Genomic DNA, 16,251 nt, shown 5'->3' on the forward strand with positions numbered 1-16,251 from the left:
CTGTAAAATCATTTGGTGTGTGAGACGAGTCCAAGTTCAAGATATCAAAAAGCCTCCGCCAATATTTTAAAATATACAATTATAATAAAAATCATCATCATCATCGTCGTCGTCATCATCATCATCATCATCATCATCATCATCATCATCATCATCATCATCATCATCATCATCATCATCATCATCATCATCGTCAGTGTCAACGTTATTGTTAATGATATTATTATTGATATTATTATTGTTAATATTGTCGTTATTATTATTATTATTATTATTATTATTATTATTATTATTATTATTATTATTATTATTATTATTATTATTATTATTATTATTATTATTATTATTATTATTATTATTATTATATCATTATTATTGTTATCATTATTATTATTATTATTATTATTATTATTATTATTATTATTATTATTATTATTATTATTATTATTATTATTATTTTGTTATTATTATTATTATTATTATTATTATTATTATTATTATTATTATTATTATTATTATTATTATTATTATTATTATTATTATTATAATACTTTCTTTAAAAAATATAGCTTTGTGGAGAACATTGTGCTTATTTGAGTCAATAAAAAAAATTATACGGCGCACAACTCTACTGAAAGGTTTGAAAATTAGAAATGTATCTTTTACTGATAGATAAACAGATAACTTGATTTCCATTTATAATTTAAAGTCAGTTTGAAAGTTCATTGAGTCAAACAGATATCATAAAATACGTACCGACGACACTAACACTCTCAAAATCAGGGACGGCTGGTAATAATGGGCAGGGTGGGCAAATACCAGCCTGTTTTTTCAAGTTATATGCTGTATTACCAGGTCTGAAATAATCAAATTTAAATTAGATAATTTCAAAAGTTACTACTTAAACTTTATACTTCGTACTGAAATCAATTTGTGTGTATTTTTAATAGATTGCGAATCACCATGCATCCCGTAATGCATAAACCAGGATACGCTCCTGTTCTTTTTTATCACCCCCCCCCCACTCCGCCCACATCGTCATCTCATCGTTACGTCGCCTGACGGTGAACTAACTCCGATTTTTGCTGTCTGGCCTCTCTAGTACTAGGTCGGGCTAATTCAAATGAGCCCACCTTATTAACCAGTGAAAACTAAATAGAGATTTTGGCAAACGAACTTTTTCTTATTTATTGCCTTACTTGTGCTGGTACCATTGATGTAATGACTTTGGGAATGTTCCTGTATTGCATTAAATTTATTAATTTACTAATTTTATATCAATTTAGTATTAATTTTGTGTTGTTTTTATATATTTGTTTATTTATTTAAACTTTCTTTTTTTCTCGTTTTCTTTAGTGCTTCTCAAAACCCATTTATTTAAATCGTTTTCTTATTTGTTTTTTGTTGTTGTTTTGGGTTTTTTTTTGTTTTGTTTTTTTTTTAACAAATTAATTTGTTAGTTCTTTTTTTTTAATTCTTAAAGTAATTACCGCTGTATTTTTATTGCCAGACAAAATAATTTTGCAAAACAATGTAATTTTATATTGTATTCCGTCTAATAAAACAAAACACTTTTATTCAAAAGTCACGACTAAATAAATATATAAAATACAACCACCATTTTGGTTTTCTCAACAATTGAATTAGTATACGAGAAATACTCTTCTGAGAAAGGAGAGAGTTGAAGTCTAAGTTATAGAGGAAATACGGAAGGGTGGGTAGATTCAGTACTTGCCCGTCCTGAAGCTAATACATACATAAGATAGTTCGCGATGAAGAGGCGGGAAGAAAGATAACACGGTCGTTATTGTTATAGTCTAACGAATGCATGAGGAGAAATTGGTAACATTATTTTGTCTTAATTGTATTGTATGAAGTATTGGCGAAAGCCTAAGATTAAATAAACTGTGTTTTTGTTGGTCTTCTTTTGACTATGGAACTGATACTGATACGAGTACTTGTCATAGCAGAGCTGCCTACTTGAAATAGGAAAATAAAAATCGTAGTTTTCAGGGCTAATAAAATCGTAGATATTTTAACTACCCTTTAAAAAAATAACCGGAATTTCGTCTGTTTTGATAGATATCAAATTTTTAGAAACGAGAAAAAATGATTGGAAACGTAATAATGATGGTGATGGTGGTAGTGATAGTGGTAGCGGTGGTGGTAGTAGTAATGATGGTGGTGGTAGTAATGATGATGGTAATATTATTATTGTTATTATTATTATTACATCATCATTATTATTATTATTATTATTATTATTATTATTATTATTATTATTATTATTATTATTATTATTATTATTATTATTATTATTATTATTATTATTATTATTATTATTATTATTATTATCATCATCATTATTATTATTGTTATTATTATTATTATATTATTATTATTATTATTATTATTTATTATTATTTATTATTATTATTATTATTATTATTATATATTATTATTATTATTATTATTGTACGTATTGGTGGTATTACTATTGTCGTATTTTTTGTGGTTATTAATGGTATCAGTTTATTGTTTGGTTCCATTTACCATTTTTTTCCACTTTCATGTATGTGGTCATCAAATTGTATGATTTATTGTCGAAAGCCTAAGATCGAATAAACTTTGTAATATTGTAATATCGTATGGTAACCATCATTGTCGACGACATCGTCGTTGTCATCATAATCATCATTATCATCATCATTATCATCATCATCATCATCATCATCATCATCATCATCATCATCATCTTCATCATTAACAACAACAACAATATTAACAACAAGTACTACAATAGCAATAAAAACAATATCAACATCATCATAAAATTTCCGTCATCGTCTCCACAAATATCATTCTAACCAACAGCACCACCAAAACCACTACCATAATTACATCCTCCTCCACCACCACCACCACCGCTACCACTATTCCAACCACTACCACCACCGGCACCATCATTTAATCATCAAGACAGCAGTGAAATGCAATTTGAGCTCTGAATGAAACTCGAGTCATATCGTTGTTGTTGCTTCTCGATTAAAACTTTAAGGTTACCACATACTACTGAAAACCAGTAATGTAACAGAAATATTAATCTCGCCGTTGAGGGATTAAAGCAAATCTTTAATTTTTCGAGTGAACGAAATGGAATTGTATTGTCAAGGTGTTGTCGTATTATGTCTCGTCGCTTTATTTTTTAGTTGTATTCTCTTTCGTGATTCATTTTTGATTACGTTTGGAATAATTAAAATCTACTGGTATTGTCATTTCATTATGAATGTGATTATTTGTGGTTGAAATATTATTTTTTAAAGGTGAAAAAAAATAATAATTAAAAGAAAAATAATTAAAAAAATAAATAACTTAAAAAAAAAAATAAAAAATAAATTAAAAAAAAAAAAATAAAAAAAAAAATATATATATATATATATATATATATATATATATATATATATATAATATATATATATATATATATATATATATATATATATATATATATGACCTAATCATCTTTGCCCCACCACTGTAAATAGGCTAGAACCGCCACTGCTCAAAATCAACCAATTTCGACAATGTAAAAAGTTGTCAGTTTGGCGTTTTTACGCAAATCGTTGCATTTGAAATAATATATTCACTGTAAATGTTGCTGCTCAAAGCTCGACGAAATAAATAATAATGTGAAATTGAATGTAAGCTTCAATTTAATTACAAAAACAGATCAAATGAATCTTTCGGGTTTCCCCTTTATCAACAAAACAGGATGAAAGAAACACCGCAGATGAATTAGATAATGTGGTAGTGGCGTAGTTATTATGAATAAACAAAAGATTTGTAAGAAGTACGAATTAAAATAGAATGCACGATATTTCTAAAAGGTGCGCAATTAATTTTAAGTGAAAAGAGGGGAGGCGGGGAGGAACTGCGTAATGCAGTTTAAAAAGTGAAATATAAAATCGTGTAGACTGTTGTTGGAAAATAAATACAATGGAATTGAAAATAAATACCAAAAAAAAATAATAATAACAAATAAATAAGGGAGGTCGGTATAAGGATAAATCATTAGTGACAGCAGCAGGAAGTCATCTGTGATTTCCTTTTATAATTCAAAGTCAGTTTGAAAGGTCGTTGAGTCAAACAGATATCATAAAATATGTACCGACGACACTAACATTCTCAAAAACAATCAATTTCGACACTGTAAAAAGTTGTCAGTTTGGCGTTTTTACGCAAATAGTTGCATTCGAAATAATGTATTCACTTAATTACTTTACGGATTTCAGATCTACACTAAGTTTTCAATATTTTTCATCTATTTATGACATCAAGTATTATTATTGCCCATTTGATGCTTTCACTGTGATGTTTCGGGTGGATAATACTCAGGTTTAACTTCTTTGGTAATAAATTAATAAATAATAATAATATTCTAAAAAATCGAAATTTAAAACCAGAAAATAGAAGTTGCATTGAGGGTAAAATAAGGTTTTGGAAAGACCTTATTAAAAGTTATGAGCAGTCAGCTGGCTCCGTAGCGCAGTGGATAAGCTGTCGGACTAACTCTGGGTTCAATCCCATTGTGGACATTTTAATAAAAAGTTTACTTATTAAGAAAGACATCATTTTTGTTGTTATAGTTACTGGACATCTATTTTAAACCTTAAATTAATCGATTATTATTATTATGATTATTATTATTACTATTATTTATTTTTATTATACTTTAAAAAAAACAACAACATCGGTACCATTAAATGTGTTATCGACGTGCCTTTATATGTAAACGTCTATTGTTATCATTTTATAATGTTTTATCATTATCATCAGTGTATTCGTTTAGCGCGTCTTTGACATTTTATTGGGTTTTTCTTCTTCTTCTTCTTCTTCTTCTTCTTCTTCTTCTTCTTCTTCTTCTTCTTCTTCTTCTTCTTCTTCTTCTTCTTCTTCTTCTTCTTCTTCTTCTTCTTCTTCTTCTTCTTCTTCTTCTTCTTCTTCTTTCTTCTTCTTCTTCTTCTTCTTCTTCTTCTTCTTCTTCTTCTTCTCTTCTTCTTCTTCTTCTCTTCTTCTTCTTCTTCTTCTTCTTCTTCTTCTTCTTCTTCTTCTTCTTCTTCTCTTCTTCTTCTTCTTCTTCTTCTTCTTCTTCTTCTTCTTCTTCTTCTTCTTCTTCTTCTTCTTCTTCTTCTTCTTCTTCTTCTTCTTCTTCTTCTTCTTCTTCTTCTTCTTCTTCTTCTTCTTCTTCTTCTTCTTCTTCTTCTTCTTCTTCTTCTTCTTCTTCTTCTTCTTCTTCTTTGTTGTTGTTGTTATTTTTCAAAAACTTCCTGTTCCATCATTGTTTATGTCTATTTACCTTATCTACGCGATTCACACTACACATCTCTCATTCGTTCTTAGTGTCTTATTTGTCGTTTTTTTTTGTTGATAAAGGGGAAATCAGAAACGTCCACAGTATGTCTTCGTCTATTAAATTGAGGCTAACAATTTAACACTTATCGTTATTTTTTCCTTCGAGCTTCAAGCCACAACATTTTCATTAATCAACCAGCACCGCCAACGGAGGCGCATAAAAACGGTGCATTTTTGCACACATCCAGTGGATGTGCATAAAAACGCCACCAAACATGATCACCAGAGTACTGTAAAACTGTAAGGTAAGTTCTCGATCCCAGGATCGTCTTTCAGCTCTGCTCACGTCTGCTACTTCAGATTTATTTTCGCAGTTGACTTTCTTACCACAACCTGTTTTCACACACGGACAACTGTATGTTGCGGTGTCACTGGTCAGAGGCTATAGTGGCTTACACTTCATGTTGGGCCACACAGAAAAATCAACAAAGGATGTACCAAGTTACAAAGACAACGTTGATTACCAATCTGTCCTCATTAAATGATGGTGGGTACAATATCGAATGAAAATAGTTCTTTCACCTCGAAATTGCGGGCTTTTTACTAGTAATAATAATAATAATAATGATATAATAATAATAATAATAATAATAATAATAATAATAATAATAATAATAATATATTATTATTATTATTATTATTATTTTATTATTATTATTATTAGTAGTAGTAGTAGTAGTAGTAGTAGTAGTAGTAGTAGTAGTAGTAGTAGTAGTAGTAGTAGTAGTAGTACTATTATTATTGCTATATTACTAATTGATTGATTGATTTATCTATTTTTTGGTTATACATCTAATAATTTCATTTATTTTCCAGCTTGTAAATTCAATTATTCATCAATCAGTATCATGTAATATATATTATTCATTTATTTATTTTATTTAATTGATTATTTTGATTCATTTAAATTCATGTTTCTAATTTTTTGTTATGAATCGAATCATTTTGTCCATTTACCAAATTGCAAAATAACTGAAGCGTGCATCTATAAATTTATTAATTTAATTTTTCTCTCTATTTTATATATTTACTTCATTTTATCAAACTGATTTATTCATTCAATTTATTATCTAAATTTTGGCTATATTTAGTGTATAAATTATCTGGCAATTATATATATTATTAGGAACTGTGTTTTCAGTCCACCGGAAATAAATAATATTTAAAAAGGACCAATATCAGTGTCGTCATGATCGATTAAGGTAACAAGTTTAGACGATAATTGGTCCTTTAAACAAATATATATATATATATCATATTTCCATTATCTTTTTGTCTTATTGTGTAAATTATAACACGTCTGTACCAAAAAAAAATCCTTTTTGGGATGCAATAAAATATTATTATATTGTCTATGGTGTCTTTTAAATGTAGAGATTGTTTACTAGTATCCCATTTCTTCCTGTCTACTAGCCCTAAAATGACCTCAATTTTTTTATAAGCGGCATTAAACCTTTAAAAACAATCGAGTCCTTAAAGGAATGTAGAGTCATTTTCCTTAACATTTATATCTATTTTTAATTTTTCCTAGTCCGTTAGAATTTTTGTGATTATCAAAACCGTAGAGTTTTGCAAGGAGATCAGAGCTTTAGTATTGTTTGTTCAAGTAAGGTTCTATTTGGTCATTCTTCACATCGATTACAGGCTTCGGGCACGGCTGTGCCTCAAGGCCTCAGGCCTCCCTCCCCCCCCCGTCCCGGGCAGTCTTGACTTTGTCTTCTTCCAACATCCTTTTCTTTCAAAATCATTCCTTATCCTTTGTCTTGTAGGGATAGTCTATTGTTCATTGTCTATTATGTATTGTAAAACTAGACTGGTAACCCATTTCTTCCTTTCTACTAGCCCTAAAATGACCTCAATGTTTTATAAGCGCCATCAAACCTTTAAAAACAATAGAGTCCCTAAAAGAATGTAGAGTCATCTTCCTTGCGGTTCACGCCGATATTGCCTACACTGAAAGTGTCCCAAGCCTTATAAATAAGGATAGGATCCAAAAGAATAAAAATTGTATGAATACAAGTAGCTACAAAGCAGTCCTTAACCTCTTTCTCTCTCTCTTTCTCTCTCTCTCTCTCTCTCTCTCTCTCTCTCTCTCTCTCTCTCTCTCTCTCACGCTCCCTTAAACATATTCAAGATCATATAACTGTAACTATAAAGTTCTTATTTCTTTCTTTTTTGCTTTGTTGGTTTTTGTTTTGTTTGTTAGTTTATGTTTCTTTTTCTCCGGACTCGTAATGTTTCGTACAAGGAATGCACAAGGCAATAAATTTTGACGTCTCACTGTGTTCTAAATTAAAATAATAATCTTAAAAGTGAGTAAAAGTAAATAAATAAAAAATGTAAAAAGTCGATCAAACTTCTCAGGTCACCAGGAATGGTGTCAACGTGTTAAAGTTTAAAATTAATAAATTTTTGCCAAGGTAGTACCAAAAAGAAAGAACATATTATGTCTAGAAATGAGTTCGAACCTCTAACTCACCCCACTCCGGTTACAGTTACGCTGTGCTAAAACAGCCGGTCATCTCGCATTCTCGCGCTCGGTCAAACAGTTTTGCCCGTATAATCTCTTCCGGTGGACTGAAAACACAACGGCGTATCCATTCCACGGGTGGACTGAAAACACAGTTTCATATTTTTATTTCCGGTGGACTGAATACACAGCTCCTTAATTTTGTGTCCTCTTCGTGGTCTGCTAGTGAAAGTGAAAGTGAAAGTGTGAATATCACACAGTTGCTAACAAAGTCAAATCTGTTTATATAAGTTCAGTAAGGCGCAGCCATGTTCCGTATAATTCGACCAAGGACAATAAAGGTATATTTCACTAGTCTTATTTTAAATTTATGATGAAACTGAACCGGCTAGAAAACACTTGACTTGATGAGTCGAAATAATAAATTCTTGATAGATAGGTTGCACTCTGCGGTGTAAATTGAGTATCTAGATATAACAATGTCATCAAAGTAACTGTGATCTAAAGTAAAAGCTTTTCTAACAACATAACACGATGTGCAAATGAAATCAAGACAAACAAAATTTTAAAATAAATTGCGATAGTGATAGCGCACGATGTGCAAATGAAATCAAGACAAACAAAATTTTAAAATAAATTACGATAGTGATAGCATTAGACAGGTACACAATCCATCTACCCTACAGACCGAAGTAGGGGGATGAGCTGAGTCAGTATGGGCAAAACAGAATTTCTTCTGAACTCTTCTTCTACTTCTATATCAGTTCCACCCTTTGCCCTCTGTCTGCACTGTTCTCACCCCCCCCCCCCCCCCCCACCCTACAGCTACAGCAAAACTTTCGATACCTTGATACCTTGATACCTCTTCTTCGGGTTGAAGGCTATGCCTGTAATACCCGTTCTGCACTATCTCTGATATATCTACGCGCACCTGCATGGTTGGGGCGGAGCTGGTAACGCTTGTAATGCCAGTGTTTGTCTAACTTGTCTTTGAACTCATTCACTGTCCTCGCTTTAATTACATCTTCTGGAAGGCTGTTCCAGTTATCTGTCACTCTGAGTCCAAAGGAGCATTTTCTTACATTTAATCTGGCCTGTCTTTTTTTTAATTTGTCGCTATGTCCTCTCGTTCTATTAAATGTGCTCTCTGGTAGTATTTGCTCTCTATCTACTCTATCTTTCTCGTTTATTATCTTATATACTTGTATCATGTCTCCTCTTTGTCTTCTGTAGTACAATGATGGTAGTTTGAGATGCCTCAGTCTATCTTCATATGGTAGATGCTTCAAATCTGAACAAAGCTTCGTTGCTCTCCTTTGTACCCTTTCAATTTTATCCATGTCACCGACATGCTGTGATATCCTCGGTGCATTACCATATTCAAGTGATGGTCGTACCAGAGCAGTGTAGAGCCGCCTAATAATATCATTATTTCTGCTGGTGAATGTCCTTTTAATAATTCCGAGAGTTCTGTTTGCTCTATTTATTGCACAGTTGACATGATGGTGGAAGGATAGTCTGTTGTCTACATGCACTCCTAAATCCTTTTCTACTTCTGTTTCCCCTAGCTGCTGGTACACTCCGTTATCGTCTCTCATTCTGTATGTGTGCTTTGGATTTTTGTAACCAAGATGCATTACGCTGCATTTGCTTGCATTAAACTTTAACAGCCACTTGTCTGACCAGTCTGATAATTTGTCGATATCATCTTGTATAGTATGTCGGTCACTTTCTGTTCTTACGGGTCCAAACAACTTTGTATTGTCAGCAAATATTCTGATCACGTTATTTACAACATCAGGTAGATCATTGATGAATACCACGAATAATACTGGACCCAGAACACTCCCCTGTGGAATGCCGCTGGTGACATCCGACCACTGTGATGTGTGCCCGTTCAGTGAGACTCTCTGTTTTCTGTCGTGCAGGAAGTTAGATATCCATTCGTTTATCTTTCCTCTGATGCCATAGCTATGTAGTTTTTGAATGAGCCTTTCATGGGTACAGTGTCAAATGCCTTTTTAAAGTCGAGGTATACCGCATCCATCGGTTCTCCCCTATCCAAGGCGTCTGTCCATTCATCAATGCAGGTAATTAGTTGTGTGATGCATGATCTCCGAGGCACGAAGCCATGTTGCTCATCACAGAACAGATTGTTAGTGACCATATGCTCCATCACATGTTCCTTAATTATTGCCTCCATCACTTTGCACGGAACTGCTGTCAGACTCACAGGTCGATAATTGCCAGGAGTGTTTCTATCACCTTTTTAAATATTGGAGTAACCTGTCCAAGTTTCCATTGTTGTGGCAAGTTCCCGTTGTGTAACGACGTTGTGAATATGATTTGAAGCGGTGTGGCAATTTCATTCGCAATTTCCCTTAGCACTCGAGGGTGGAGTCCATCAGGTCCTGCTGATTTGCCTGGGTTAAGCTTCATAATATTTTTCAGTATGTCTTCTTTCTTTATAACTATACTGACAAGTGCCTCGCTGTAATGTCTTGTCTCCAATGCTGGCACATGGTTAGTGTCCTCATGTGTAAATACACCACAGAAGAATTTGTTCATTATTTCTGCTTTTATAATGTCCTCGTTTTGCAGGTCTCCATTACTGTCCCGCAGATCACCTACCCCGCTTCTTATTGTTGTTCTCGATTGGGTGTATTTCCAAAAGGCTTTTGGGTTTTCTTGGATCTCATTTGAAATACTCTCCTCAAAATCGCTCTTAAGCTTCCTTGTGTAACTTCTCAATGTATTTCTGGCGTCACAATACAACCTGTAATCAAGGCTATTTCTGGTCTAAGGTATCTTTGCCATGATCTGTCTTTAGTCTTGATAAGTCTAAACCCTTCTTTGTTCATATATAGATTTCTTTTTCTCTTTCTTTTAGTGTCGTTAGCCTTGTGCACAGGTATGTATTGCTTCATTGCGGATTCTAATATATTCTGGAAAGTGTCCCAATCCTCTTGCTCACTGCATTCATTAAGTGTATGGGCCCAGTCTATGCCACCAAGATATTGTCTCATTCCTCTGTAGTCCCCTTTGTCATATTTGTACTTCACGGTTTTACTTTCAATTGCCTGTGTTTGACATGTATAATCGAATATGATGGTACAATGATCACTGCTGCCCACTGGGGCCAGATACTGGGTGTTATTCACAACATTCTCCTCGGATGTTAACACTAAATCTAGTACTGATGGTTGTTGGTCCCCCCTATATCGTGTTGGTCTTTCGATATGTTGTGTTAAGAAACAGTCCATGAGGCATTCTGTAAATAAATCACTGTCTGAACCTTCAACTGTAGCTGCACATTCCTCCCAGTTTATATGGGGATAATTAAAGTCCCCAACAATTACTAGGCGCTCTGGGATCATATCTACTATGGCACGTAACATATTTTCCAGGTTTCTATTATTTTCATAGGTGCTTGACGGACTACGATATATGCATCCAAACAGAAGTTTATGATTGTTTCCAAGAGAAACGTTAGCCCAAACACATTCAGAAAAGTATTGTGTACTTGTACATTTGAATTCCGCCACGCTAAGTTTAGTGGAAAAATATATACAGATTCCTCTCCCATCCATTTCTAAATTATGAATTGGGGTGTGATAACCCTCAATACATATCTCTGCCTCTGTGAGGGTGGTTTTACTGTACTTCGGTTTTACTTCTGTCAAGGCAACAATGTCAGGTTCATGATCTTCAATAGCTGCAGCAAATCGGGCATCTTTGTGGTTATTACGTCTACATTAGTTAATAAAATCCTTAACCCACCTCGAACAAAACTTTGGTTAATTCTAACAATATTTACAGGTGAATAACAATTTAAATTAGGTTTATGTACAATTTGTCTGTTCTCCAGTGGTTTCTGAGCTAGAGATGATCCTGAGGCTTCCCTTGGACAACTCTGTTGTTGCGGATGACCCAGTTTTCCTCTTTGCCTTCTGCTCTTGATTCTTGGTTTTTCTCTTTCCGCTCTACTAGTAGTTTCTTCCATTCCTCTCGTTCTAAAGGGGTCCTGTCCTTGTTTACATAGATTGTATTGAGAGTTTCAATCTCCCTGAGTTTCCTCCCGATCCTTATGATTCTAGTGGCATCTTCTTCACTTGTTGTTTGTATCCTGAGGGGTCTTGCCGATGTCGATTCCTTCTTTCCTAGGCGAGTGGGATTGGTAAAGGGAACTTTAATGCCCTCTTGGTCCCGTATATCACTCACTGTCCTGAGGTCATCGCTTTTCACCTGTTTTGGGTCCTCGGCAGAGCTTTCGGCCAAATTGTAGAAAATAATGTTTAGCCTTCTTTCTTGCCTATCCTGCACCTCTTTGACTGTTAGCTCTACATATTCAGAAGGATGTTTGACTACTCTCTCCTCCAAGGATTGCACCTTCTTACCTAGGTCTTCGTTTGATTCATCCACCTCCTTAAGTTTCTCTGAAACTCGTGCTTCGAGTGCGCCAAAATTTTCTTCTAGGGCGTCTTGTCTGGCCGATAGGCGCTGTAGCCCTGACATAAATCCACTGGCAAACCTATTACATTTCTTGCAGTACCAGTGTAGGCCCTGTGTTTTGTCGGCTTCTGCATCCTGTATTGCTTTGTATAGTGAGTCACTAACTCCTTCACAAGAAGTGTGGTGCCACAGCTCACACATGTCACATTTTAATGCATGATCATTCTTCCCAACATCTCTGTCACACTTTCCACAATTTGTGTCCTCTTTCCTCGAATCCTTTCTAGATTGTCTCGTGGACGTTTTGCTGCTTCTATCTGAACTCATATTGCTTGATGGCTAGTAATGTAACAGTTACAGTTAAAGTCCTGCGTTACAAGTTACAGATTAGTCGGCTATCCTTATCCTTATCTTTTTTTATCACTCAACTTTCGCTCTCTTTCTCCCTGTTGTCTCTTCCTTTCCCTCTTTCTCACTCCTCTCTCACCTTTTGTCGTAACAATCAGTAGGATTCTCTTTCAATCTACCTTCTACAGCCTCTCCTCTTGTTGGGCCTCGATCCTTTTGATGTTAAGCTACCACACTTCCAGGAATTCCTATGAGGTCACTTTTTGTTTACCGTAACTATTTGGAAACAAAATGGCTACCACAGTTCCTGCCAAGTCGACAAAGAAAGTCTTAAATTATTCTTAAATTGTTCACACCAGCATCCAAGTCAGGTCAAATTTCTTCGATCTGAACGTTTCAATGACGAATTCCAATGAACCAAAACATGAATTAGGCACGAATTTGTTGTAAAAATTCGAATAATGATGAACTTGGTAAAGAGACAAAAACACAAGCAACTCCCCCCCGCGCATGTGTCCACAATTTCAAAAAGGACTGCACAGCTGTTTCTTGGTCTTGGTTGCAAATCTAAATCGATGAAATTATTGAAAACAAGCCGTTTTACTGGTCTAATATAAATATAATTGTTTTTGCCTTTGGATCACTGTGTATTAACTCCTGGTGAGAAAGTCAGTTTGTTAACTACTTGTCATTGAAGTGACCACATCGTCCTCCACTGTCCAGTAACTAAACTTGAAGGTGACTGTGAAACCGTCCTTAGGGCGGAGGAAGACTTTCGAAGCTGGTTTGACGAAATGAATGTGGAGGTGTAGCGATAGGCTACTACTACTACTACTACTACTACTACTACTACTACTACTACTACTACTACTACTACTACTACTACTACTACTACTACTACTACTACTACTACTACTACTACTACTACTACTACTAGTACTACTACTACTACTACTACTGCTACTACTACTACTACTACTACTACTACTACTACTACTACTACTACTTACTACTACTACTCCTGCTGGCTGCTGCTGCTGCTGCTGCTGCTGCTGCTGCTGCTACTACTACTACTACTACTACTACTACTACTACTACTACTCTCTTTACTACTACTCCTACTACTACTACTATACTTCTACTACTACTACTACTACTACTACTACATACTACTACTCACTTTTACTACTACTACTACTACTACTTTACTACTACTACTACTAGCTACTACTATATATACTACTACTACTATACTACTTTTACTACTAACTATACTACTACTACTAATACTACTACTACTACTAACTACTACTACTACTATACTAACTATACTATACTACTACTACTCTTTACTACTATACTACTCTCTTACTACTACTACTACTACTACTACTACTACTAACTACTACTACTACTACTACTATACTACTACTTACTTTACTACTACTATACTACTACTACTACTACTACTACTAACTACTACTACTATACTAACTACTACTATACTATACTACTATATACTACTACTATACTATACTTCTACTACTACTACTATACTACTACTACTACTACTACTACTCTATACATATTACTACTACTACTACTACTACTTTTACTACTACTACTACTAATCTACTACTACACTACTACTACTACTACTACTACTACTACCTACTACTACTACTACTAATACTATTTTACTACTTACTATACTATACTACTACTACTACTACTACTATATACTATACTACTACTACTACTATACTAATACTACTATATACTACTACTACTACTACTACTTTACTACTAACTACTACTACTTTTATATACTACTACTACTACTTACTATTATACTACTACTACTCTACTTCTTACTACTACTACTACTACTCTCTCTTACTACTACTACTATACTACTACTATACTACTACTACCTACTACTACTACTACTACTACTACTTTCTACTACTACTACTACGCTACTACTACTACTATACTAATACTACTACTACTACTACTACTACTACTATTACTTTACTACTACTACTACTACTATATACTATACTACTCTACTATTACTACTACTATCTACTTACTATTACTACTACTACTACTACTACTTTACTACTACTACTACTACTACTTTTACTACTACTACTACTACTACTTAACTACTTACTACTACTACTACTACTACTACTACTACTACTACTAACTTACTACTACTACTACTACTACTACTACTATATCTACTACTACTACTACTACTACTATATACTACTACTACTACTACTCTATACTACTACTACTACTACTACTACTACTACTACTATACTACTACTTTACTACTACTACTACTACTACTTTTACTACTATACTACTACTCACTATATACTACTACTACTACACTACTCTCTACACTACTATACTACTAACTCTACTACTAACTACTACTACTTTACTACTACCTACTACTATACTTTACTACTACTACTACTACTACTATACTACTACTACTACTACTATACTACTACTATACTACTACTACTACTATACTCTACTACTATACTAACTTTACTACACTACTACTATTTATATACATACTACTAACTACTATACTACTACTATACTACTACTATACTACTACTACTACTACTACTACTTTTATTACTACTTACTACTACTTTTACTATACTACTATACTACTACTTTTACTACTACTACTACTAACTATATCTACTATATACTACTACTACTACTATACTCTACTACTATATATACTACTATACTACTATACTACTACTACTACTACTACTACTACTACTACTACTTTACACTACTACTTTTACTACTACTACTACTATACTACTACTACTACTATACTACTACTATCTACTACTACTACTACTACTACTACTACTACTAATACTACTATACTTTACTACTACTACTACTACTACTTTTACTACTACTACTATACTTATTTACTACTACTACTACTCTACTTTACTACTACTACTTACTACTTACTACTATACTATACTACTACTACTACTACTACTACTACTAACTATACATACTACTCTACTAACCTACTACACACTACTACTACTAACTACTACTATACTACACTACTACTAAACTACTACTACTCCTTACTACTATACTAATTACAACTTATATACTACTACTACTACTACTACTACTTCTTCTACTTACTACTTACTACTAACTATACTACACTACTACTCGCTCTACACTATTAACTTACTACTATTACTACTTACTATCATTTTACTACAACTACTACACTATACTACTCTAACTCTACTACACTACTACTACTACACAACTTACCATACTACTACTACTACACTACTACTACTAAACTTAACTACACTACTTATACTACTAACTACCAACTACTTTATTTACTTATTACTTTACTCACAACACTACTACTTTACTACTCTATACTACTACTATACTTACTACTACTACTACTACTACTATACTACTATTACTTTACACATCTTTATACTACTAACTACAAAACTACTTCATACTAC

At 33.3% G+C, this 16,251-nt stretch overlaps 1 protein-coding gene across 1 annotated transcript in view; it reads left to right on the top strand.

The window, feature by feature from the left end:
• The first annotated feature begins 8,074 nt into the window (after window positions 1-8,074).
• Window positions 8,075-16,251, top strand: part of LOC144957026 (ubiquinol-cytochrome-c reductase complex assembly factor 1-like) — a 38,236-nt gene continuing 30,059 nt past the window's right edge. Inside the window, exon 1 of the mRNA XM_078887956.1 lies at window positions 8,075-8,223. Within this exon, the coding sequence (XP_078744082.1) occupies window positions 8,191-8,223 (33 nt within the window). The 5' untranslated portion in view covers window positions 8,075-8,190. The remainder of the gene's footprint in view (window positions 8,224-16,251) is intronic.

The sequence above is a fragment of the Berghia stephanieae genome, chromosome 11 (genome assembly GCF_034508935.2).
Source record: "Berghia stephanieae isolate SIO BIC M18660-M18661 chromosome 11, UCSD_Bste_1.3, whole genome shotgun sequence".
NCBI classification, from domain to species: domain Eukaryota; kingdom Metazoa; phylum Mollusca; class Gastropoda; order Nudibranchia; family Aeolidiidae; genus Berghia; species Berghia stephanieae.